At 33.0% G+C, this 24343-nt stretch overlaps 15 protein-coding genes and 3 non-coding genes across 18 annotated transcripts; 11 read left to right on the top strand and 7 right to left on the bottom strand.

The window, feature by feature from the left end:
- Positions 1–98: 98 nt before the first annotated feature.
- On the top strand, positions 99–2315 carry NAEGRDRAFT_72132 (uncharacterized protein; the record flags this gene model as incomplete). Its single annotated transcript, XM_002672699.1, has 1 exon — positions 99–2315. The coding sequence occupies one exon, from the start codon at positions 99–101 to the stop codon at positions 2313–2315; it is 2217 nt and encodes a 738-aa protein (XP_002672745.1).
- A 56-nt stretch (positions 2316–2371) lies between these two features.
- NAEGRDRAFT_72133 (alpha-tubulin) lies at positions 2372–3705 on the bottom strand (the record flags this gene model as incomplete). The annotated part of the gene is made up of 2 exons (XM_002672764.1): positions 2372–3111; positions 3177–3705. 2 exons carry the CDS (start codon positions 3703–3705, stop codon positions 2372–2374), a joined length of 1269 nt encoding a protein of 422 aa, XP_002672810.1.
- Positions 3706–3846: 141 nt separating this feature from the next.
- NAEGRDRAFT_81123 (uncharacterized protein) lies at positions 3847–4810 on the top strand (the record flags this gene model as incomplete). The annotated part of the gene is made up of 1 exon (XM_002672700.1): positions 3847–4810. The coding sequence occupies one exon, from the start codon at positions 3847–3849 to the stop codon at positions 4756–4758; it is 912 nt and encodes a 303-aa protein (XP_002672746.1). The 3' UTR covers positions 4759–4810.
- Positions 4811–4892: 82 nt separating this feature from the next.
- On the top strand, positions 4893–6380 carry NAEGRDRAFT_52022 (uncharacterized protein; the record flags this gene model as incomplete). The annotated part of the gene is made up of 1 exon (XM_002672701.1): positions 4893–6380. One exon carries the CDS (start codon positions 4893–4895, stop codon positions 6378–6380), a length of 1488 nt encoding a protein of 495 aa, XP_002672747.1.
- A 139-nt stretch (positions 6381–6519) lies between these two features.
- On the bottom strand, positions 6520–6963 carry NAEGRDRAFT_72136 (uncharacterized protein; the record flags this gene model as incomplete). Its single annotated transcript, XM_002672765.1, has 1 exon — positions 6520–6963. One exon carries the CDS (start codon positions 6961–6963, stop codon positions 6520–6522), a length of 444 nt encoding a protein of 147 aa, XP_002672811.1.
- Positions 6964–7429: 466 nt separating this feature from the next.
- NAEGRDRAFT_72137 (uncharacterized protein) lies at positions 7430–8590 on the bottom strand (the record flags this gene model as incomplete). Its single annotated transcript, XM_002672766.1, has 1 exon — positions 7430–8590. One exon carries the CDS (start codon positions 8588–8590, stop codon positions 7430–7432), a length of 1161 nt encoding a protein of 386 aa, XP_002672812.1.
- Positions 8591–8726: 136 nt separating this feature from the next.
- Positions 8727–8800, bottom strand: NAEGRDRAFT_t564. The gene has a single exon. It is a non-coding gene; the product is annotated as a tRNA-Thr (tRNA).
- Positions 8801–9369: 569 nt separating this feature from the next.
- NAEGRDRAFT_72138 (uncharacterized protein) lies at positions 9370–10506 on the top strand (the record flags this gene model as incomplete). The annotated part of the gene is made up of 1 exon (XM_002672702.1): positions 9370–10506. One exon carries the CDS (start codon positions 9370–9372, stop codon positions 10504–10506), a length of 1137 nt encoding a protein of 378 aa, XP_002672748.1.
- Positions 10507–10669: 163 nt separating this feature from the next.
- On the top strand, positions 10670–11314 carry NAEGRDRAFT_72139 (uncharacterized protein; the record flags this gene model as incomplete). The annotated part of the gene is made up of 1 exon (XM_002672703.1): positions 10670–11314. One exon carries the CDS (start codon positions 10670–10672, stop codon positions 11312–11314), a length of 645 nt encoding a protein of 214 aa, XP_002672749.1.
- Positions 11315–11609: 295 nt separating this feature from the next.
- NAEGRDRAFT_81124 (rab family small GTPase) lies at positions 11610–13144 on the top strand (the record flags this gene model as incomplete). Its single annotated transcript, XM_002672704.1, has 1 exon — positions 11610–13144. The coding sequence occupies one exon, from the start codon at positions 11610–11612 to the stop codon at positions 12699–12701; it is 1092 nt and encodes a 363-aa protein (XP_002672750.1). The 3' UTR covers positions 12702–13144.
- Positions 13145–16744: 3600 nt separating this feature from the next.
- Positions 16745–16824, top strand: NAEGRDRAFT_t557. The gene has a single exon. It is a non-coding gene; the product is annotated as a tRNA-Leu (tRNA).
- A 471-nt stretch (positions 16825–17295) lies between these two features.
- Positions 17296–17781, bottom strand: NAEGRDRAFT_72142 (uncharacterized protein; the record flags this gene model as incomplete). Its single annotated transcript, XM_002672767.1, has 1 exon — positions 17296–17781. One exon carries the CDS (start codon positions 17779–17781, stop codon positions 17296–17298), a length of 486 nt encoding a protein of 161 aa, XP_002672813.1.
- An 880-nt stretch (positions 17782–18661) lies between these two features.
- Positions 18662–19066, bottom strand: NAEGRDRAFT_72143 (uncharacterized protein; the record flags this gene model as incomplete). The annotated part of the gene is made up of 1 exon (XM_002672768.1): positions 18662–19066. The coding sequence occupies one exon, from the start codon at positions 19064–19066 to the stop codon at positions 18662–18664; it is 405 nt and encodes a 134-aa protein (XP_002672814.1).
- Positions 19067–19467: 401 nt separating this feature from the next.
- NAEGRDRAFT_81126 (uncharacterized protein) lies at positions 19468–19993 on the top strand (the record flags this gene model as incomplete). Its single annotated transcript, XM_002672705.1, has 1 exon — positions 19468–19993. The coding sequence occupies one exon, from the start codon at positions 19468–19470 to the stop codon at positions 19846–19848; it is 381 nt and encodes a 126-aa protein (XP_002672751.1). The 3' UTR covers positions 19849–19993.
- Positions 19994–20126: 133 nt separating this feature from the next.
- On the top strand, positions 20127–22176 carry NAEGRDRAFT_59138 (uncharacterized protein). The gene has a single exon (XM_002672706.1). The coding sequence runs from the start codon at positions 20179–20181 to the stop codon at positions 22159–22161; it is 1983 nt and encodes a 660-aa protein (XP_002672752.1). The 5' UTR covers positions 20127–20178; the 3' UTR covers positions 22162–22176.
- A 109-nt stretch (positions 22177–22285) lies between these two features.
- NAEGRDRAFT_t558 lies at positions 22286–22356 on the top strand. Its single transcript has one exon. It is a non-coding gene; the product is annotated as a tRNA-Gly (tRNA).
- Positions 22357–22691: 335 nt separating this feature from the next.
- NAEGRDRAFT_72146 (uncharacterized protein) lies at positions 22692–23345 on the bottom strand (the record flags this gene model as incomplete). The annotated part of the gene is made up of 1 exon (XM_002672769.1): positions 22692–23345. The coding sequence occupies one exon, from the start codon at positions 23343–23345 to the stop codon at positions 22692–22694; it is 654 nt and encodes a 217-aa protein (XP_002672815.1).
- Positions 23346–23522: 177 nt separating this feature from the next.
- NAEGRDRAFT_72147 (uncharacterized protein) lies at positions 23523–24059 on the top strand (the record flags this gene model as incomplete). Its single annotated transcript, XM_002672707.1, has 1 exon — positions 23523–24059. The coding sequence occupies one exon, from the start codon at positions 23523–23525 to the stop codon at positions 24057–24059; it is 537 nt and encodes a 178-aa protein (XP_002672753.1).
- Positions 24060–24343: the final 284 nt, after the last annotated feature.

Raw genomic sequence — 24343 nt, forward strand, 5'->3', positions numbered from 1 at the left:
ACATTTCACTCAAAAAAAAAATGTCATCATATACAGAGATTATTAGTGGGTTAAGTGTTAGAGCCTCCGGTGTGCATACAAACTTGGATGAAAATGGAATGGTGACTAATAAAGATCCAAAAGAAAGACTTTTAGAAGTGTGTAAGGATATTATTTCCTACTACAATTCCTACCAAGACAAGACACAAGATTTCTGCCAGAAAATTACAGCCATATTCGAATCGTTTGTTGCAGACAAGAGGTTTAATTCAATCTTCCTTGAAAAGGATGTTGCAGCTGTTTATTCCGATTGTCTGATCAATCCGAAATATGGTATCAAATTAACAGGACACGGAGGTATTTGGAAGTTGGTCAATTTTCAACATATTGTTACGAAGGAGACGACAAAACAGTTTGTGGATATTGGTCTATTGGACATGTTCAATCAACTGAATGCCACAACTGTTGATTGTACCAATACTTCCTACACTACTTCTATCATGAATATTTATCATGTTATCGGAACTCAGAAGGAATATGCTCGATTGGTTGTTAGACCAGTGATTGCCCTGATACTCAAGCTTGAAAATAGTAGTTATGAAGCTAGAAATTATATGAATTACTTGTTTAATATTGTTGGATGTGATAGGGAAAGAATTTTTGAAGAATATGGAAAAGATCTTGAAGAGGTCAATAAGAAATTTGAAAAGAACAAGAATCAAACAATCAAGCAACTTCTCTTTGATTTATTTGGCACAAAGAATGCAGAATTTGTTTCCCTATTGATTGACTATGCAGGAACTAAGAAGAAATACTCCTTCCCTATTGATAATGAGATTGAAACTACTGTTGAAGATGTGACACAATTCATTTTGGAGAAGTGTGTTATGGAGGATGTAGATGTGATTGAGAGTCATGAATTACAAATTTACGATATGGATATTGAGGACTATGTGGATTTTGATTTTATTGATTCGGATATTTTTGGAAAGGATGGTAATGCTGCCAAGTTCAAGTTGAACGTTACAATTGATTATGATAAAAAGAGAAAAAAGGAAGAAAAAAGAGAATCCGAGTTGAGAGAATTATCCGAGAAGAGTATATCTAGTATCAACCTTTCAGAAAAGTCGCTGGCAGACTCTGTACCATCTTCTCACAAATTCGATAGCAGTATTGCTAGCTCAGGAATTGAAATGTCTAGTATGGAAATGTCCGCTATGAAAGATTCAGGAAATGAAATTTCTGGTATTCCAATGTCAGGAATCCAAATGTCTGGTATTGAAATGTCTGGAATTCAAATGTCAGGCGTTGAAATGTCAGGTATTGAAATGTCTGGATTTTCGTCATCTCACTCAATCTCAGGTCATAATGGTCCTCTTGAAATGCCATCATTTATTTCTGCTGCTGAAAATGCTCCAAAGGTAGAGCTAACCGAGAATAGTTTATTAGGTGGCAGCTTTGAGATTCCAGATTCATTCAAAGAACCAGTTGTCACATCTCAAAAGGACAAAAAGACCAAAAAGATTGTTAATGAAACATATCAAATATTGGATAAGATTGAATCTAATGAATCAATGATTGATAGAAAGGTTTATATTGCAAAGGATTTGGCCAACAAATCTGGTCCAAATATTGTAATCAAATATTTACCAATCAAATCAACCACCGAATTCAACAGATGTATGAAGGAAGGAGTAAATATGATTCGTATGGGAAGAACTATTCAACAAAAGAAGATTCCACTCGCAAACATATTCGATGTCTTTGAAGAAGAAGACAAGGAGAAGAATAAGGCATCCATCAGATTCCTTTGTTTTGCCATGCCTTACTATGGATCTGGAAATTTGCAAACCTATTTGGAATCAAAGAATCAACCATCCTTGGATTGGAATTTCATCTACTCTCTATTCAAGCAAATTGTTAATGGTTTGGTGTATTTGCATGAACAAAATATTGCTCACAAGAATCTCAAACTCTCCAATGTTTTCTTTGTGGATGAGGATAAAATCGTACTGACAGATTATGGACTAAATAGTGACATTTCATCACAAGTACCAGAACACAATTCTCTGAGCAATGTGGAAAATATTCCAATTGAGAAATTCCAAAAGGCAGATATCTATCAAGCCGGGTTAATATTTGCCTCCCTGTGTTTGCTCCTGAATGGTAACACGGTGAGTAATTTGACTACGATTTTGAAGGAAGGAGAAAGCTCATTAAGAAATTCTCTTGGTAAAATCCCAGAAAAAGCAAAGGACATGGCTGTCAAATTATTGACTCAAGATCCAAATGAAAGACCATCCATTCAGCAAGTTGTCAATTTGTTGGATATCTAGTCAAATCTCTTTCTTAAATCCATTATAAACATTGGTCAAATTTATTGAGGCAAATTCTAATTGTTTTTTATAGAAGAGTAACACTCGGTCGTGTAATATAGTTGATCTATAGCCTCACTAAATCCTCTTTCTTCAAAGCCTTCCCCTACAATCCAGTGAACATAAGCTCTCTTGCTATACATCTTATCAAATTGTAGAGCAAGGTTATTAAGATAACTTGTTATTGAACTGGTATTGTTGGCAATGTGCATTACATTTTTAAAATGGAAAGAGGTTGGATGAATATTTACAGGTGCCTTTCTTGATATTTGATATTGAGCTTGTTCATTGTTGTAAGTTTTGAGTACTTTCGAAAGAGAATCAGTATGATGATGTGAAAAATCTCCTCTCATTGATGTGTTCATTGCTATGGAAACTCCATCAGCCTTATTAACACTATTCAAAGAGGATTTTTTTGAAAAGAGATCCTTAATATTGAATTCAGTACTGGATGTATCTTGCAAGTTTACAAAACTATTAGATATTATATTAGTTTCGGCTGTTACACCCAAATAATCAATGACATTATTTAAACTTCCTTCATTTGAGAATCTAATCTGAGATGTTAATGTTGAAATACTTTGTGAAATTAAATGATTCATGTCCTTGAAATTAGGATTCTCAATTCCACACTCCACACAAGCATCCAATAGTGAACAATTATCAAATGCAAATATACATTTCATTCTATCATAAATATAATTCAAGCCAATAACTGAATTGTAAGTATCCAACATTGAAGTAGAATAAGTTGCACCTGGAAAAACAGTAAAGGTTGACTCGAAACATTATCTCAATATTCAACATGAAACTCTCACAAACCTACCATTGGTAATTTAAATTCATTTGCCAAACCCCAGACAATACGAGAGGTTGATCCAGATCCAGTTCCTCCACCAAGTGCTTGAGTAATCAATATACTCTCCACTGAATCACATCGTTCCAGCATTTTCCTAACTCTCTCCTCAATATAATTAATTTCACAAGATGACATTGAAAAATAGCCTTTACCAAAGTTTGAGGCAGCATCTTCATTACCACATATTATATTTTCCTCCTTAAATTGAACATGCAATTGATGATCATTATGCAATGAACTTTGTAGTTGTTGGGGATCGGAATCAAAGAATAAACATCGAGGATGATAGACATTCTCCACTCTAATGGATTCATCATATAAACATGATAGATTATTAATTTGTGGATCATTGTGGATATTGCTATTTTCTAAAAGTGAATTAGTGTTGTTGTTGTTGGATTGTAATCCGTGTTCATCGGCAAATAATTGCCAGAGATCAGTGCCGATCTGAGTTCCGCAATTACCAATATGCAAAAATATCAATTCTTTCATTTTTTTTTTAAATATTAAATATTTTAAATACAATAATTGTAATGTCCTTAATATTTAAAGATGTATTTTGTCAAGTGTTGAAGTTCTCTTGAACTTTGATCTTTAAATAGATTTTGAAAAAAACAATTTTCAAAAAAAAAAATGATTCAATTCTTGGATCCAAATGTTGTGCAATTTGAAATTTTACCTCATCTCGATGATCGATCCGTTATTTCACTCCTATCGACATGTAAAATTGTCAATCAGGTAATTTCTATTCCGGACTATATCGAAACAAAATTGAAAATAATGGATGAAGAAATTTTGAGTCAGAAATTCAATGAGTTGGAACAAAGTCCAATCCAAGTGAATAGAATTAATGAAATATTTAGATTAGCATATTTGAATTTTAGAGAAGGAATGTTTCAAACTGAAAAGCAATTGTTAGGAACAGTTAAAGTGGATGAGGCACAATGTTATGGAAAATTGAAATCTCAATATACTCTTTTGCAGAGATATGTTTTCAAGAATTCCGACAAATTATCACCACACTGTAATAGGAGTGTTTTTTCAGGTTCAACAGGATTTTGGAATTCTCATAGTGTTGATTTTAAAATCTCAAAAGAGAATACTGTATATTATTGGTCCATTGTCCTTACAGCATTTGATCGTAAGATATCAAATAGCTGGGCAATACTTGTAGGTTTTGCTGAAGAGGATGCTGCCTCATCATTATCTAAAAGCTGGATTCCATCTGGATATTGTGTCAAATCAAATGCAATACTTGAAAATAGTTATACATCATACACAGAGAGCCTTGTGAATACGGAAGGAGATGTCATTGGAATTGAGTGCTATGTCCAAAACAAAACAGTCTATTTCAATGTTTACTCTCCTTCGAGGAACCATCAGACCTTTCAATTCAAATCTGTGAATAGTAATATAGTACCAATGGTATCTATGGTACACTCTCAATCACTCCAATTACTTTCATTACTTCCGTGGGATGGGCATGTGGAAAGCTTGAAATCCTTTGGAGAATGTGCAACAAGGATTTGTACAGCAGAAGAATGATTTTATTGTTTGAAGAATTAAATTTCAAACAATAAATTACTATTCTATTATTGATGGATATCCAATGATGATGTTCACTGAATATCAATGTTTTCCAGTATTGAAACCTTGATCTCTTTTTTACAACAAAAAAAATGGGAAATAACAAGAGCAGAAATCCAACTCCCATTCCACCACCATCTTTCGAATTAGATTTCCGAACCATCAAGGAAATTAATCAGGAAAAATTTGTGTTGCATCCAGATTTAACATTCGAAATGGCAACAAATTATTTGGAAATTGGTGAAATTTTACAATTGGCATTGTCATGTAAATTATTGTACTCGTATTTGTGGTTTGATCAGGAAAAATTGTGGAACGCAGTGGCAAGGAGAGATGGCTTTACGATTCGACAGCACGAATGTAAACAACTTTATCGTACGTTGAGGAAGAAGGAGATTAGTTTATTGGAAAATCCAAAATTTAGTTTGGTTTCTCTCTTTTGGAAACCAGAATTTGTTGCTGAATTTGGGAATATTGAATTGAATCAATTAATTTACATATTAAGAAATCCACATTTTCACATAATGGTTAAAGCCAATTTGATTGAATTTTCATTGAAACAATTCATCACTAGTGAGAATTACAAAAAATTGAAGAATCTTTTATATTCAATGTGTAGGATTGAAAATGGAACAAACATTATATTACCAGATGGTTATTTAGAGAGACCTCCATCTAAAATAACTCTCCTTTCATTATTATGTAAACATTTATTCGAAATACCAGGTGCTGATGATATTATTATAAGATTTGCACCTTTTGGATTGGTATCTGAGGAAGTGAACAAGTATTCCTCTGTCTTTACATTTGAAAAGAGAATCATTTTAATATTATTAGAAAAGTGCAAAAGAAAGGAACCTAATTTGGATCAATACTTTACAATATTCACTCAAATATTCGAGAAGAAATTACATTTACTGGAAAATTTCTATCAATTCAAAGACTTATTGGACTCATTTCAAACACTGGACATTGAAAAAATTACTCCTACCTTAATCCATTTACTTTCCAGTAATGAGAAATTATTTCCAGGAGCTACCTTGCTTGATCTACATGTTTATCATCCAAAAATTGTTGCAGAAATATCAAAGCTGTCTCATTTACCTTGCAATCACTCAATGAACTACATTCTAAAGTATTTAGATAACAGTACATTTTCATCTCAAGAACAACTTGCTATACCTCTTGATTCTCTTTTTCAAATATGGGGAAAATATGGTAAAATGATTTCTCAATATTATCTAAGAAGGATTTGTGAATTGGATTTTGAAAGAACTGTGAATCAAATATTGGAATGTGAGCCCGTGTCTTTCTGTTCTTTTGACTGGGATAATCAGCGTTACCAATTTCAGTATTTGTTTTTCTTGAAACAACTGGAAAACCATGTCAAGACTCTTGATTCTTCTGAATATGGATTATTCTTTCAGAAACTGAAAAAGGTATCAGAAACCATCCATCAGAACAGCAAAGGAGAGGGATACACGAAAATACTGAATTCTATTCTCTTTGAGATTGAGCGGTTTGCATCCCAGTATCCATTCAGTAACTCTTTGAAAAAAGCAATTGAACGAGATTTTTAAAACAAATGAAAGTCAACTAGTTGCCTCATCACAACATGATGTTTAGAAGAGAATCAAAGATAGCCACCTTTTTGAATTGAGGGTTTTATTTCAAGTCGATGGATGGGAAGTGTACCAACATACCACATTTAATGAGCTACTATTTAACAGTGAACACATCTCCTTCAACGGCAGCCCCAGGCAATGTAAGAACAATTCCTTGAAAATGAATAGCAAGTATAAATTCATTGACACATTCATCAGAATTAATCATTTCTTCAGTTAATCCCATGAATTTCATAACTTGTTGAATTGATTTCCTTGCAGAAAAATTGTCGTTTCTACGAAAATCAATAAAAATACTATTATTAAGCAATGGTACACTATTTTGGTAAACTGATAATACCCTTGTTAATCCTCCATTTCCATTACGTCCTCCAAAAGAAGAAAATCTCAATATTAAATCCATTTGCTTAATTGTGTTTAAAATTTCTCCATTTACAGATGTAACAATAAGGTCATTATGTAGACTAATTTGCAAATCAGATGATGAAAATGATATAAAACTTTTAACGAATATAAAAGGAGTTATGAGAGAAATCATTTTTCCAACCAATTCATTATTCGATTCGTTTAGAATAGCTGGTTGTTTAGTCACTACATTGTTCACAATTGCTTGTAAAAAACCGAAAATCTCAAACAAGTCAACATTAGTGCTACATTCGTCCAAGAAGAATACGAAACATTTGTTTTCTCGCAGCTGAATATTCCTCTAACTTTCATCCCTTCCAATAACTCAGTTTCCAAACGATGACGCCAGAAATCAACAGCTCCAATCAAAGTTTCATTCCAATTCCTAATTCACACAAGTCGGAGAACAAGTACAGACATTGGTGATGGATGAAACAAGTGTGAAATTATTTCATTGATGAAAATATCTGCTGGCATGAGTGATGACATTTTTTTTAGACGAATGTTTATTGTAATGAAAACTAATCTGTACTGGAAAGTAAATCATAAACATTCTGTTGTCTGTCACAGCTTAGCGAGAGACTTTCTTATTTACCATTTTAATTAAATATCAAATAATTGTTCAAACTATTAAAAAGTTCTGTATCCGAAGGTTTTGAATTCATTTCTCTAATTAATTTCTTCCAATCTTTACATTTAATTTCTTCTGGTTGGTTATTTTTTGTAATTGTCTTGAATTGTTGAACCATTACTTGACCTGCCTTTTCTAGTAAGTTGATTTCTACATTTGGAAGAAATTGAACTATAAATGGATTTTTTTCAACTAATTTCTCAATCAATTGTGGATCTTTTGAAAATTTTTCATCAACTATTTTCAAACATTTTGCATCCTTCGCCACCAATTCCATTTCAAATTCATCCAAATTTGGAATTTCTGAAATAATTACTGATTTGTAAAATCTATAATTCATTCCATTCAAAGAAATTGCTTTCATTAAAAAATCTCTATTTCCTACAAATTTGGAAGGTATATCATTAATGATATAATCATCCACTTCGACTGCTTTTAATACAACTTGTTCATCATTTTCCCATGGTTCAATATCTCCAATCCAATATATTGGAAGTCCATATTCGAAACTCTTAATGAGTAAATCCTTATTTTGGAGTTTCCAATCTAGACCTTGATGGGTTGGGTCAATTTCGATTTGTTTGGAGATGAATTCTCTTGAATTAAGTAGTGATTCGTCAACTCCTGAGAGGACTATTCCAGATTTCATGGCTTGGAGAACAAAATCCACATTCGAAAGTAAACTATTGTTTTCTCTAGCCATTTCAGCATAATCCACAACTATATCCGTTTGAAAAACTGTATTCAGCAGTCTCTCCTCAGCAATTTCATAAACAAGCTTTCTTTCTTCTTCAGTTAATTGTACTAACTTTCCAATAGCTTCAAAAACTAAACTACCTAATCTATTTCTCATATCCAGAGTCATTTCCTTCCAAGCATGTTTCCAAAAATCTTGTCTTTTCAACACTGAGAAGGGAAGATCAAAAAGTAAATTCAATACTAATAAATGGCCATTATTAAATAGTCTGAAAATCCAATACGAATCTTGTGTGAAAAGTTTTATTAGAAATGGAGCGAACGGAAGAAGTTTTGATAATTGGTGCAAGTGATGATTGCTTTCGTATTGGTGCGATAGCAAGGCAAGGTCTTGAGATAAATCAAATAATTGGAACGAAACTTGTTCAGACATTTTTTTTCATTATAATGATAGTTTCCAATAAGTGAAGCTTCATTATCTACAAGTAACCTCCATTAATCAACTATTTGAAATCTCAATCGAGGTTGCATTCTGTCTATTCAAAAAATTTAGTTAATTGCCCAAAAGATGCCTCCCTTGGGAATCGAACCCAAGACCTCTGTCTTACTAGGACAGCGCTACTGCCAACTGAGCTAGGAAGGCTGACATTGAATTGAAATATTTGAGATATTAAGCCTATTAAAGTACAAATTTCTGTCAACACGCTTATTTTTTTGTTTATGAATAGATTTCTACTCATATGCTTATCTTTTGCACATATTAAGTTTTACAGCTGTCCTGACCAATGGTTTAAAAAATCTCTTATTAACAAATCTTTCAGATTCCTATTGGTCATTGTAAAAAAAATGTTTAAACAACTTGATCACGATTCCTTGGTCAATATTATTGGATTTCTTAACCTTTCTGATGTATTGGAAAATTTTGCCATCATCAATTCCGAAATAAATCAACTTTTTAATGATCGGTATGGATACTTGATCTCTTTGATCACAGATAGGATTTTATTCTCGGAAGAACATTTTCTAGCCTTGTTCAATTTTTTAGATAAGAATTTTCAAGTTGAATCAATACTAAATGAAGAGGAGAGGGAAGTTATTAATTGTACAGCTTTGAGTAGAATATGTGGGGAGGAAAATCATGATGAGAGGAAGGTGATTGAAAGAGTCTTGTCAGAGCAGATTAATTGTGTCCAGATTGATAATTATTCCAAGATGAAAACATGTTGGAGTTGTTGTAAGAGGCTGAGCTATTTGAATATTCTGTTTATACCTAGGGATAGCGATAGAAACATTGAAGTGTGTTATTGCCCTGGTCATGAAAAATACATTCATTACAGTTTGGATAATTACGGAAAGATTATGAAATTGGCTGACTCCTACGAATTTTCAAAGGATAGAATTTACAAATTTACTTTGCATTATAAGAATGGATTTAACGTAAAGAAAATATATTCGAAACCAAGAGAATCACATAGAAATCAAAAAGAAATAATTCTTAAAAACAAGGAATTGTATATTGAGCTTACAGGCCCGACTCTTTACGAGTATAATACTGTAACATTAATTCATCAAGAATCAATTAATAGTGACATTACCATTTCAATACCAAACATTCAAGATTCTGAACATTACAAGAACAGATGTTACTTGGTGAGGAGCGATTTATTTGTCAGACCACTATATGACATTAATTCTTTCTTCCATGATATTTCAGCTCCCAACAAATGTGGAGATTTGAAAGTATCAAGAAAAGGAGATTCTATTTTATGGACAATCTCAAAGAAAAATATCAAACAATTAGTATTTCGTTTCATGATTACAAATGCTATGATTCTACCACTTTCGTTGCTCCTATTTGTATATTTAACGGATTATTCTATTGATTCTATATCAACTGATAATATTCAACTCCTTATGCTTTTTCTTGATTCAGTTTCATTAAGTTGCATTTCCCTTTTTGCTTCGGATTATTTCACTAACAGATATCGTCGTGTATCAACGGAAAGCTTTAAATTTCTGGCCAAAATTGGTATTGGAAGTTTTTTCCTAAAACTAGTCATTTCATTCATTTTTCCATTCCTTTCTCCAGTAGATACAGCAAGTCCATTTAGATTATCATTGCAATTCACAATCCCTTACATATTTTCTTTATTTACAACCATAGTCTCTTGTTCCTGTTTAGCTCAAACATCATTTTGGTACGCACGTTCCTGTGATTGGTTTTACAATTTGAGGAAGAAGGAATCAGCACTTGGTAGAGTTTTCAATAAGTGTCTATCTTGGATAACAAACCTCTCCTCCTTGAAAGGTGTAGACAATGACACAGAAGAACGTTGTGTAGTTAACTGAACGAGTCAAGCTCAAATAATAACTTAAAAAAATGCAACAAGATCAAGAAGATGCCACAATAGTTTTCCTGCATGATTTCGCTTTCTATAACCAAAATTCTTCCTCGGAATACTTGGTCAATCTCTTGAAGAAAAACCTGTCAAGGCCAAGGACAAGATTTAACATGAAAAAAGTTGACAGTTTCCAAGATTTGGAATTGAGAGAAGATTTACTACGAGGAGTGTATGGATATGGATTAAAACAATTATCAGAAATTCAAACTAAATGTATCATGCCAATAATATCATCCGAACCACCACTAGATGTTGTTTGCATTTCAAGCTCGGGGACTGGAAAGAAAACTGCATTCTCAATTGCTCTTCTCCAAAGAATAGACTTGGATCATCAAGCGTACTCTAAAGGAGCACCTCAAGCTCTAGTTATTACACCTACGAGAGAAATGAGTCAAGTCATTTCTAATCACATCAAGAAATTGGCTCATTATTTGGATGTCAAAGTATTACCTTTCCATGGAGGAGTTTCAACCAAAGAAACAATCCAAGCTCTAAATGAAATTCAACATGTAGTTGTTGGAACAAACAAATTGATGGACTTAATCAGGTTTAAAGTTTTGAATTTGAAATATTTGAAACTGATAATAATTGACAGAACAGGTTGTGATTGGCTCGACATGTATGATCAACAGATTTTGAGAATTATCAATGCATCAAACAAATTCAACCTTCAAATATGTGTCTTTGGCGATTCGAGAAATATAGGATCGATTGAACAATATCTGAAAGATCCAATTTATTGTGAACTGGAGTAGAACTCGACAATCAGAGTATGTTGATTTGTATGCATCATGTCAACTCTGCTGCATATTCATTAAGCAATATTGGACCAAGTCAAGTGATATCTTCTCCAATTTTCAATTCCCTTGGTGAGTCTCAACTCTTCATTGATATTCAATGATTTTCCTTTTAATGGAAGATTATTTGAAGAGATTAATTACTAGAAATTAATTAGTCTGTTTGGAAAGTTAAGTTACAAAAATTACAGTAAATCTAGTTATTGGTTAAAGTTCTCAATAACGTATCATAATTAAATACTTTACAAAAAAAATGGGAAACAATCAACAACCCACATCCCAACCACCAGTTTTAAAAGATGGCGCTCTTCCGAGTGTTAGTACTCCATCATCAGCATGTTATGAACGCACATTAATGCAAGAATATTTTCCTAATAATTGTAAATTAATTCGAGTTTGTGATCATGATGAAGAAAATCGAAGGAAACAAGAGGAGAATTTGAAGAATTATCGGGAGAAATACTTGTCTCGATGTAATGGAATATTGGAGAAGATGTTACCTGAGGAAATTATTGTTGAAATTTTGTATTACTTGCCAATGAAGAGTTTGATCAAATTACAAATGGTTTCAAAGAATTTTCGCTTGTATTGGACTGAACTTCCTGGATTGTGGGATAAATTTTCAGATTATCCCAAAATGATGTATATTCCAATGGTATACGAAAGTATGAGAAGTAATTTTGGATATTATAATGAATTTAGACAAAAATTAATTAATTTACATGAAAAGCCAACACGAAATTTTGATTTTACTGGATATCAATACAAAGCCATCGTTTTGGGAGATAAAAAGTGTGGGAAAACCATTTTGCATAACAGAGTCTTCAAAGGCGAACCATTTTCTCAAGAATATGTCTATACGATCGGAGTAGATTTTTCTACCACAATTTCCAAACAAAACATATACATTCAATCTTGGGATACAGGTGGAGATGAAAGATTTAGAACAATTAATATCAATTTCTTTAGGGGTATGAAAGGCCACTTTTACTGCTTTGATTTGAATAATCACGAGTCATTTGAAGTAATGAAGGACATTTTTCAAGATTGGAAGAATGTATATCTCAAAGGTGAAGACCTTAGTTCATATTTTACTAAGATTTCATTCGCATTGGTGGGATTGAAATCAGATTTGGAACGCAAAGTATCAAGAGATGAAATTCATGAATTCTTGGAAAATATTGAACCACTGAAGGATAAGACTTTGCACACCAGTAGAGTCCAATACTTTGAGTTGAGTTCTAAAGAAGATTCAATTTCAGATTTACTTTTTCCATTTGTCTATAGTTATCATAATGTAATGGAAATACCAAGGCAATATTCAACAAGTATAAGTGAAATGTAAACAAGATGAGATGTCAATAGTTTCGGTATTGAAATTATTTACAAATAAGAGAACTAAACCACAATACACTGAATAAGGAATATTCAAACACTTAGGGTCAAAAATCCGAGTTTTAATTAATATCAGCTTGAAAGATCATAATTGTTTTATTAAATCATTAAGAACTGAACAAAGACCACTAAGCACAATACTTCAGTAACAAAATAGCTAGCATTAGCAACAGAAACTCTATCCGATTTTCCAGGTGAACCCCTTCTTGATGGTTCTGGAATTGGTTGGGAAGTACTACTTTTTGGTTGTGGAATAGATGGTTGTGGATTAACAGGACTCTCTCCATTACAATTCATCTCATAAGCTCCAATATCTGGTGCCTTTCCATAATAAGGCATTCCAACATTAGTTCCCTTATCAATCAATGTAATGTTGCTGTCACATCTCAATCTAAAATCATTAGCCAAATAATCTTTGAAATAATTGGTGGCATTATTGTAATTATTTTCAAAAATGGTGTTTGGTCCAATAACTGGTTTCCAAATACCTTGGAAATAGCTCCCAACAATTGCAATATAATTGTAATCAGTTTCCCAATATGGAAGAAGATCAAACTTTGCACTAGAAGTTCCAATATTCAAGTCAACCAACTGAATAGTATTGTCCAAGAAGGCATTATTCTTCATGGAAACACTTCTTGGATAGTAACTAATCATTGCCGAATCAAAAATTGCTTGGAATACCAATTCATCAAGAATGGATCTTGTCAACCCTCTTACTTCCTCAATAATTGAAAGACCAGCATTTGAATACGAGAAAGCACCTGTACTGGAGCTTAATAACCCTCTTTTTGTAACAGCAGTCCAATATGGATAAGCAAGACCATCTTGATCCAATTGAGGAAGAACATAATCTTTGTGAACTGACATGAAATTAGTGTCATTAATCACATTGTTAATGAAATTGATAATTTCAGCCTTATCACCACTTGTTAAATCTGAAGCTGTAGAATAAGATCTAATTCTTGATACAAGAGTTTCATTTTTGGACCAAACTAATTTGTTTCCATTTTCGGTTGGGTTTACAATACTGTTAAAAAGAGTATTCCAATTTGAAGTGGTAGTACTATCTATCAAAGCACATCTGCTATTATCTGTCTTGACAGCAAATCTCAAAAATGATTGATAGAATTGATTATTATGCAGCACAACTCTAGCAGCATGATTGACACCAACTGGACCTCCAATAAAGACATTTCGTCTGAAGATAACTAAACCATTTTGTTCCATCCACATGTTCTGATTACCAAGTTTGTTAATCAATACGTTATCTTCGAGAACAATGTTATTGATATTGGTAAATTGAATATTATCTGGATGTTGACGATATGAAGTTTGATGCTCAACTCGATTGTTTTTGATTAGAATATTCCAATTACTATATGCCAATTGAGTTCCAGAACCAACCCAAATACCATTATTATAATTCTTGTAAATGTACATGTTCTTAATTTGTGAATCGTTCACCATACTTGCAAAGTTTACACCATTGTTGTGATTATAACTAATCTTGCCGCCATCAACATTAATATTAGTTGCATCTCTGAAACTAAATCCATTTTCACCATTTCCATATGAAGAGCAGTTCAATAATTGAACACTATCAGTGAATTGACCAAAAAATCCCATTGAAGCATACTTTCTAAACATCATATCTTGAACAATTAAACCATCCCCGTAAACTATTGAAATGCCATTGGTCAAGGCAGATGCTTCAAGCATGACACCACTCACCTTAGGATCCTTATCAAGTGAAACTTGAATGATATTTCCTTCTGCGGTATATTGATTAGCACGAGAGAATGATCCAATATGATTGGCAATAGCATACGAATCTTTCAAGACTATTCCCATTGGAGTAGTAAGTCCTGGCGGAATGGCATTAATTCCAATAGTATTGGTAGTGGCATTGTAATAGATAATTGTTCGAGGTTGAATGGCATTTCCAAATTGATTGTAATGGTAGAAATCAGCACCAACCCAGAAATTATCTGAAACAGGATTTCCTGCAGCATCATATTTGAACATGTCATCAACTTCCAAATAGACTATTCCATTTAAAGTGTATGAAACATTCTTTGGAGTGAGATAATTAGTATGATCATATTCATCATCCAAATCATATGGAAGAGGTTTCATTGCCAAACTCAATTTCTCGCCATCTGCATAAATATACGAAGTTGAAACTTGAAGTTGACCCTTATAGATGGAAATTGGTGTGGACATGACCTTTTCCAAATTTTTAGGATCAATAATTAATGAACCATCCAAAACTGCTGAATAAGTTTTGGAATTTCCAGAGGAAGGAGTTGGTGGATTCAAAGGTTTGATAGTAATTGGATGTTTGGAATGGGTTGGGCGATCAAAATAGATTGATTCTCTATAGATACCATTTCCAACAATTAAGGTGTCATCTGGAAGTAACATGTATTGAGCTGCATTCAAAGTTGACCAAGCAGAAGATAGACCAAGACCATCATTAGAATCGGATCCACTCAATTGATTAACATAGTAGGTCAATCCATTTCTGTTGTGCATTTGTTTACCTTGATAAACAGTAACAGATTGAGATCTCAAAGTTGCTCCTTTGGAATTTCCTGGATTTCTGTCATAAAAACCAAATTTCAAGATTTTAAACTTTTGAATAGCACTAGAATCGGTATCTGTTACAATGACTTGATAATCATTAGCACTGGAACCCAATTTAGCCAACTGAATTGAAATTCCATTTGAAGACCATTCAGCATAAAGTTTGTAAGTGGAATAAAGCAATGGGACATGAATTAATGCTAATTTGGAGCTAGAATATAAGCGAACAGATTGACCATTCATAATTCTGGTAATGGACATGGTTGGATACAAACTAATCTTGTAATAATTGTTTTGGTCAACCAGGAGAACAAAACCAAGATCATAGCTGGTAGATAGAAAACCAGTTTGCAAATTGCTTGAAAATGTAACACCATCAGTAGTGTCATACGGAGTGTCATAGGTGACAATCGAATCATTTTGATAAATTTGCAACAATTGACTAGCAATACCAACATTTCCTTTTTGGGTATTCCAACCAGCCATGCCATTGCTAAAATTACTCTGCATCAACACCTTCAAACTATTTGGAGTAGGCAATGCAATAGATTGAATAGTAATCATGTGAGTAATGGTTATCTTTTTCCCATTCACATCATTATACGAAACGTTTCTCATCACCACAGTTTCGCCAATCGATTGTGTACTATAAACCAGAGCTGAATTATAATTATATAAACCAGTTTTCAATGGAGAACCATCTGCCATTGAATAAGCGATCTGAACTGAAGTTGAAGAATAGGAATCATTGAAATAGGTAATTCTTGGATTTAAAATTACTGAACCGAATTGATGCATGATAACTTTCTGGATGGGAGTAACGTAGAGTACATCCTGAACAGTTTGTGCATGTGTAACGGTATGAAAAACTGTCAGGAGGAGCAAAATGACAAGTGGCAGTTTTGCTTTCATTGTGTTTGTTTTTTTTTACTGTGGTGATTTCAATGATAGTTATCATAATTGACTATATTGATTGATTTGCGTAGTGAGTTTCGTAATTTGTGAACTAAAAGAGTCAACTCCTAGTCAACTGGCGTGTGAAAAGCTTAGAAATTTAAATCTCTCTAAAATTTTATTATTCTGCTGTCATTGCAATTGACTCTTTGATAAAGCAACAAAATTCAGATCTGGGCAATGGTTTTCCAGGAAAGGAACGGTGTGGCTGGGTTCGCAAAAATTATATCTCCATTCCATTGCGCCTCAATTACTTTTTTCCGAAAAAAGCGAAACACTGAACGCCACAATTTATACAAACAATTTCTTGAACATTCATTGGTCTCTTCATTGAATATTGTGAGAACAGTAATCTTAAAAACCTGTAAATGATTGAGGGAAGTAAGTGAATTGGCTTGAAAATGCAGAGATATGTCTATGTGAAAACTATTCTTTTAAGATAGATGTGAAGCAGGGGTTCCCGAGTGGTCAAAGGGGTAGACTCAAGTTCTACTGCGCAAGCTTCGTGGGTTCAAATCCCACCTTCTGCAACTTTTGTTTCTTTTTCTTTAGTGATTATGACTTGAGCATAATATTGATATTAAATATTTGACATTGTATGTAGAATATAATATGAAAAGATGGTCGCTTTATTTCAAGTATATAAAAAGTTAATCAGCAACGATTACAAGCACCTGAATCATCCTCCTTCCTAACAATCCTTGGAAACAGATAAGATGAGCTTAGAGATGAACTCAATTTCCAAGTTCTTTAAATGGATGAGATTGAATCACTTATAACACAAATTTTATTAATTGTTGTTTCTTCACAAGTGTAACCTTTTGTTTGTTGAAACCTTTCTATTACAAATAGTTACTTTTGTCATTTAAGCAATGTAACATTTCAATTATTTCGAATAAATTAGTTTATTGTTATCTTTGACTTTCAACTCTTTACTTTTGAATAGCCAATCACTCGTATCTAAACATTCTCTTCTCAAAACTATATAGTACAAAACTCGTTTAAATCAAAAAGTCAAACTTTTGAAATACTGGATCAAAATTCGTTGAAAATGAAATACAACCATTAAAGTTTTCCTGTTTCGTACTCTTCACAACAGAGCAACACAAAATTTGGAAAGGTTTAGGTGAGCTCATATTTGAATCGTACAAGTTAGGAATGGAAGAAGTATCAATTTCAACAATTAGATTACTCGATTCTGGAATACAATGAAAACTCATCTTTTCCCACTGTGGAGTAAAGCTTGGAAATATGCTGTGTGTTCTACGTGATGAATCAATCACCATAATAATCATGTGTGTCTGTTGTGAGCTATTATTCTCAAAGAAGAGTCTCAGTTTTTCACCCCTCTTTAACAGATTACTCCTCTCACTTGATTCTCTCGACATTTTACAAGTGTGCATACATTGATAAGCTAGTGATTGTTCCATCGCCTCAGGTGAATATTGTCGGCTCAATAATTGATGTACTGTAACTTTAGTTGCCATTCTTGTTGATGTTTTTATTGGTTGTGTGTTTTGTTCCTACTTCCCAATGAGATGTTGTTCTTTCTTTTTTTCCTAGATGTAAGTTGCGTCTTAAATGATTACGATGTGTGGTGGTTGCCAAACAACAATTAACATCAACAGTGATGAAACTTGTACCAAGTTCATTGCTAATGGAAGTTCCTTGACTGTGCGAGAAGGAGTTCAGCATCATTTCAATGATGGGATGAAAATAATTTGGAGTGCTACTTGCCGAAGTGATGTGACATGGATAGATGGTTCTGCCTTTGATGATGAACAACTCAATGTCGTTTAGTGTGTTTCAATCGTATTATGAAATGTTGTTTGGTTCATCATGCACACTGCAATCGATAAGGATTCACTGAATTGAAGAAAGGGTGAACCTTGATGAATTCAATGATAATCTAGATGAACATTTTCTGATGAATTTTAAAATGATTATGAGATATTGACCTGTGTAACTTTACAGTACTTTATGTAACTTGACAAAGTTCATTAAATTTTTCAAATAAAACCTATATAATAAGAATGACAAGATTGATTTGGAAATGAATTTCTTCATTATTCCAAGTCATCTTATTCTTCATTAGTTCTTAATTGTTGATTCAAAGAAGTGAACTTGGTGAAATAGAAAAATATTTTCAACAAATTTGTGAAATAAATTACAATTTCAATTTATCTTAGCTCTAATCTAGTTGGATTGTTGTTTGTATACTGTTAATAATAATTATTTGAATAAATCTAAATATTTGTACAGAGGTATGTGGTGTGTTATGAATGATCATCATTAATATGGTCCAATTTGTTGTTGTATCATCCTCGTAATCCTTTCGGAAGAAGTGATCATCCACAATTTGTCCAATTATTTCTTGTCATTCTTGAATCTGTGGTTACAACCCGTACAAATCAACCACAAATTCATACCACCTTGATTTTCTTTAGTAATACCAAAACCTGTTTGTAGATAGACAACTTCACTGTGGCCACATTTTGGACAAGCACCAATACCAACAGTACCTCTTGGAAGAGTTGGATCTTTTGTTAATTCGTTCCAATCAATATTACTCCATTGAATATCCTTGGAAGCTTTAATATCGTTTTTATAAACAGTGTATTCATCTGTTGGAACTCTTTCACTAAAATCGCAATGTCTACATTTATATTCGAGTGTTTTGAGTCTTCGGTTTTCTCTTGGATACAACATATTGTTGCATTCTGAGCAAAACTTCATACCCAATGATCTATCGTCTTCAAGATTGTCCTCCATTTTTTTTTAATTAAAATTATTTTATTGTTGTGATAAAAATACACCTTGTTAATTAAACTGTCTTGTGAAAATAGTGAAGTAAAGGTTCAAGTTGTTGTGAAGGTGATGATCTACGAAACACAGAAGGTATTAATCATTCCGCTTGTTTGTTATTGATGGAGTCATGTTCTTATTGTTATGTGTTTGGTCCAAACATGAGATTCTTTCAGGCTGGCATTTTTTAGCTTGGGATTTGCCTGTAAAATATTCTTATTGTAAAAGAACCCTAGACTGGGTTGGCCAAAATTTGCGAAAGTTTGTCGAAAAAAAAATACAAAAAGTAAGTTAATGCCACACCTTCGTACTTATCGTTCTCCTTTCTACTTGTTTTAAAATGATAAAATTTATTGTTACACAACTAGATGTCTCTTGTTTGGGAAATTACTAAGAACAACAGCTCTTTCTTGAAGAGAACCAAGCTCTATGATGGTGCTGCATTCAACACTGCTCCAACCAACCCATTGAACATTAACTCTGAAAAGTACACCAAGACTCAAGCTGTTTCCGTTGATGTTACTCCAAAGGGTAATTTGGTTATCAAGAAGTCCACTTTGGACTGTTCCGTCAGAAAGCCAAAGGAATTCGTCAAGAAGACCAAGGTCACCAAGGGACAAAAGTCAGTCACCAACTTTGCTAGAAACATTGTTGAAGCCACCGAATCTGAAGATTTCAGAGGTGACTTGAAGGCTGTTTTGGTTGCTCGTGCTGCCAAGTTGTTGAAGAACAGAAAGGCCAGAAAGTAAATTTGCTTTTTCCAATAAAAAAACATATAAATTATAACTGTCCAACATTCAACGATGATTCAGCAGAATATTTAAGCTTATCCATTCACTTTCTATTTCGGTAATCACACGTGTTAATCAAAATAAAAAATTGATTCTCCTTCCCAGGATTTTATTCAAATTGATTGTTAATAAATAATTAATTATTTTCAAATTGATTGATTGAAATTGTTTTTCTATTTAAATCTGCAATCCATCATAGATACATTGTTCTTTTAATAAACCATTCAAAAAAAAATAGTCCTTCTACTTTTGATCATCCTCTACATTCGTCATAATCCTAATAGTGCCATGTCTGAATACATTGCTTCACTTGTTCAAAAGGGTTATGATCAAGGAAAAGCCCTCCTTGAAAATTATGGTGTAATCCAAAAACCTGTTCAACCAAATACTCATGATGCCATTCGTGACTTTATCACCAATCATCCATACATCACAACAAGTATTGTTACCTCAACATTGTATAGCACTGCCAAGTTTGCGATCGGCCAATTAAAGAAGAGAGTTGCTGCTAATACCATCTTGGAAATTGATTTGGAAGATGTTGAATTTACTCCTCAACCTGTTGCACCATCATTGTCCCAAATTCTTTCTCCTGGTAAATTCAAGATGAATTATCTTACATTTATTCAAACTTTGAAAGCTGCCAATCAAAATCCAAAAATTTCTGGATTGATTTTATACTTACCAGGATCAAGTCATAATCCATTCGAAGGTTTAGCTTTGGCTCATATTTATGAAATGAGAAAGGCTTTATTCGAATTCAAAGGTCAAAAGATTGCTCATGCTGACATGTTCAATTCATCTATTTCTTATTATTTTGCTACTGCTTGTGATAAGATTTTCATGACTGATAATGGTCTTCTTATTTTGAATGGATTCCAATTACGTAATTTCTTCTTTAAACAATTGTTGGATAAGATTGAGGTCGAACCTTTTGTTGTAAAGAGAGCTGAATATAAATCAGCAATGAATCCATTCACCGAAGAAAAGTATACTGAACATCATCGTGAACAAGTGGAAACTCTTGCTAAGGAATTATTCGATACCTTTGTCTCTGATATTGCTCAAACAAGAGAAAAGAATGCGGAAAGTGTTAGAGAATGGTTTGATATTGGAATTTTTGGACCTAAGGATTCCGTTGAACACAAAGTTATTGATGGTGTAAAATATAGAGATGAGTTGCTTGGTGTTATGGCACAATCCTTGTCAGTTGATTCTAAAAAGCTCAATTTGTTATATCTTCAAAAGTATATTGAACAAAAGCTTGATGGTAGTCCTCTTGATAAAATCAATCCAAAGAAGAAGGATGACAATTTGGTTGCTGTCATTTATGCCAGTGGAGCTATTGTAAGAGGTAGACCATCCAACCCTAGAGATACCAACATGAATAGCAATGTCATTGTTGATGCAATCTATAAGGCCAGAAAGGATAAGGAAGTTAAGGTCATTCTCATCAGAGTTGACTCTCCTGGTGGTGAAGTCTCTGCTTCTGAAGTTATTAGAAGAGAAATTGAACTTGCTAGAACTGAAGATAAAAAGAAGGTAGTTATCTCTATGGGTGGTTTGGCTGCTAGTGGTGGTTATTGGATCAGTTTACCAGGTGATAAGATTGTTTGCAATCCTTTCACAATTACAGGTTCAATTGGTGTTATCATGGGTAAATTGTATTTGGGAGACTTTTTCTCAAAGAAACTTGGTGTTACCAATGATAGTGTATCAACAAGCAAGAATGCTGGTCTTTTATCACAATTTGAACGTGCTAATGATCAACAAATGGAAATATTTAATAATCTTGCTGATGATTTTTATGATTCATTCTTGGAAAAGGTTAGTGAAAGAAGAAATATTTCAAAGGATGATCTCAAGAATAATATTGCAAAGGGTAAAGTCTATCTTGGAAACTCTGCTAAGGCACTTAATTTGGTTGATAGTGTTGGCGATTTTTATGATGCCCTCCAAGTTGCTAAGGAACTTGCTGGTATGAAGAATGAACCTCACATTGTTGTCTTCCATCCAAAGAAGAAATCTGTAATAGAGTCCCTTCTCAACACTCAATCTCCATCTAATAGTAAGGAAAGAGCTCTCAAATCCAATGTTTCTATTTTCGAACCATTTACATCATTGTATCAATCAATTTGTGGATTCATGAAGCTCACTAATATTTTCATCAAGCACCAAAATATTATTGAAAAGTACGCAAAGGTTATTGAAAAGACCCAAGCAGTCAATGGACAAGTAAGATCAGAACTTGATATCAATGTGGAATTGTAAATAAATTTGCCAAAGAATACATAAGAAAAAAAGATGTTGTCAACACTCATTCTTAACTTAGCTGTTCATTGGTAAAGGAGGTCAACTAGAAATATAATAAGTATTGTTTCATAATGAATATGAAGCGTCGATGGTTTAGTGGTAGAATACGGCGTTGCCATCGCCGTGACCCGGGTTCAATTCCCGGTCGACGCATCAGAAGATATCAATTTTTACTTTTTTCCCTTTGGATTCAAAATTTAAATTTTTTGCCGCGTGGGCTACCCATGTCTAGATAGTATATTCTCAAATATCACAGTTTCATCTATTATATTGGTCTAGATAATGCCCACAGTTTTGACCTCATTTTTTCCCTGAGGGTCCAATTCTACTCAGACTAAATATAATCTAATATTCAAATAGACAATAGAGTTTAAGCAAAATTAACTTAGATCAACCCACACTTTACCATAAAAAATTGTAAACAAAATTGGTAAATTAAAATTAATATTCTCTGGTGTTTGTTTTTGACCAAGTTGAAGATAAAGTTGTTACAAATCTTCTAATAATATTGGATCTCTCAAATGTTTTTGAATGAACAATTTGGTATCTCGATTTCTTGCACATCCAAAAATACAAATCTGAAGATTTAACTTTTTGGCAATTTTCACAATTTCCTCAACATGAGCTTGAAAACCATAATTTTGTACATGACTCATCTCCTCAACAATTAACATTTTCAAATATTTCACATTCAGAATATTGCTCTCTATCAAATCTAACAATTTCACTGGCGTTCCCACAACTACATGTTGAATTTCTTGCAGAGCTAGCTCTGCAGACCGCATTTGACCTCCATATATCCCAAATACTTTGACACTCATAAATTTCGCAAAGGATGCTATAATATGAGAGAGACTTATCGCCATTTCCCTGGTCGGTACAATCACCAATGCTTGAGGGGCACCTTTCGAATATAAATCATGATTCAGATCAATTCTTTCAAGAAGGGCAAGTGAAAACCCAACTGTTTTACCAGTTCCAATTTTAGATGTGGACACAACATCAACTGGTGGATAGGATGAAATAATTGGCATGATCAACTTTTTTTGCAATTCTGTCATTTCTTTTTTACCATCACTATAAAAACCAGAAAGTAAATTCGCGCGTAAATTTAAATCTTCAAAAGTTTCAATCTTTTTCATGTTGAATTTTGGTCGTGGAATTGTGATTTGTTTTTTGAAAAGTTTGATCAAGTGTGAAAATTCCGAATTTATATTCGAATTGCTGTGTATGTCTGTTAGAAGGAGGCGTGTAACACTTTCGTATGTTTCTGCTTGGTTCATTTTTTTTTGAAAGATTTTGTTGAGGAAGAATCATTTATGGAAATTTCTGCAGAATTAGTGCCAGGTATTTCACACAGTATCAAACTAAAGCTTGAGTATGCTAGCAATGCAGAAGATTTGAAAGATCTTTGGAGTTTCGTTAACAAGTTGATGAAACGAATTGATCAACTCGAGAAGAAACAACCACAACTTAAGAGAGTAAGAATTCCATTATTGGACAGGATTCAATTGAATAATTCAACACCAACTTATCAAATTCCAATTCAAGTTCCCAAAAATTCTGTTTCTGTCATTTTGAGATGTAAAAGTTTTATTGGAAACTCTTCAGGACATTCGTATTTGACATTCGAAGCTCAACAACAAGCAAATTCCAATGGTATTCTCACCGTTGACAAATATCATTTCGATTGGTATTACAACAATACTGTGGAAGAATTTATAATGCCTTGGAATGGTCAATCTGAGAATCAAACATTGGAAATTAGAGTTAAATCATCTCTCTCTGATGGGAATTACAATGGAGAAAATCAAAATTATTTTACCATTTCCATTGAAGGTTTTATGGAATTTTAAATTAATAATGAAATTGAAAAAAGAAAAAGAGTGTTTCGAATGGAGAGAAATTGTATCTTTTTTCCAACATTTAAATGAAATAGTCTCTTTATAATAATTGTTTGTAGATGTTGAATTGATTATTGTTACTGAGATTCCATTTGTGATGAAGAAAGATGTGCAGTTACCTGTTAAAATACAATTGGAAACTAATTGAACTAAACGTGTTGAATAAGTCTTTCTTTTAATTATTCCATCAATCATCACAATGAAGAACATCCAATGACTCGTTCCACATCACATGG

The sequence above is a fragment of the Naegleria gruberi genome, assembly GCF_000004985.1.
Source record: "Naegleria gruberi genomic scaffold NAEGRscaffold_51, whole genome shotgun sequence".
Taxonomy (NCBI): domain Eukaryota; phylum Heterolobosea; class Eutetramitea; order Acrasida; family Naegleriidae; genus Naegleria; species Naegleria gruberi.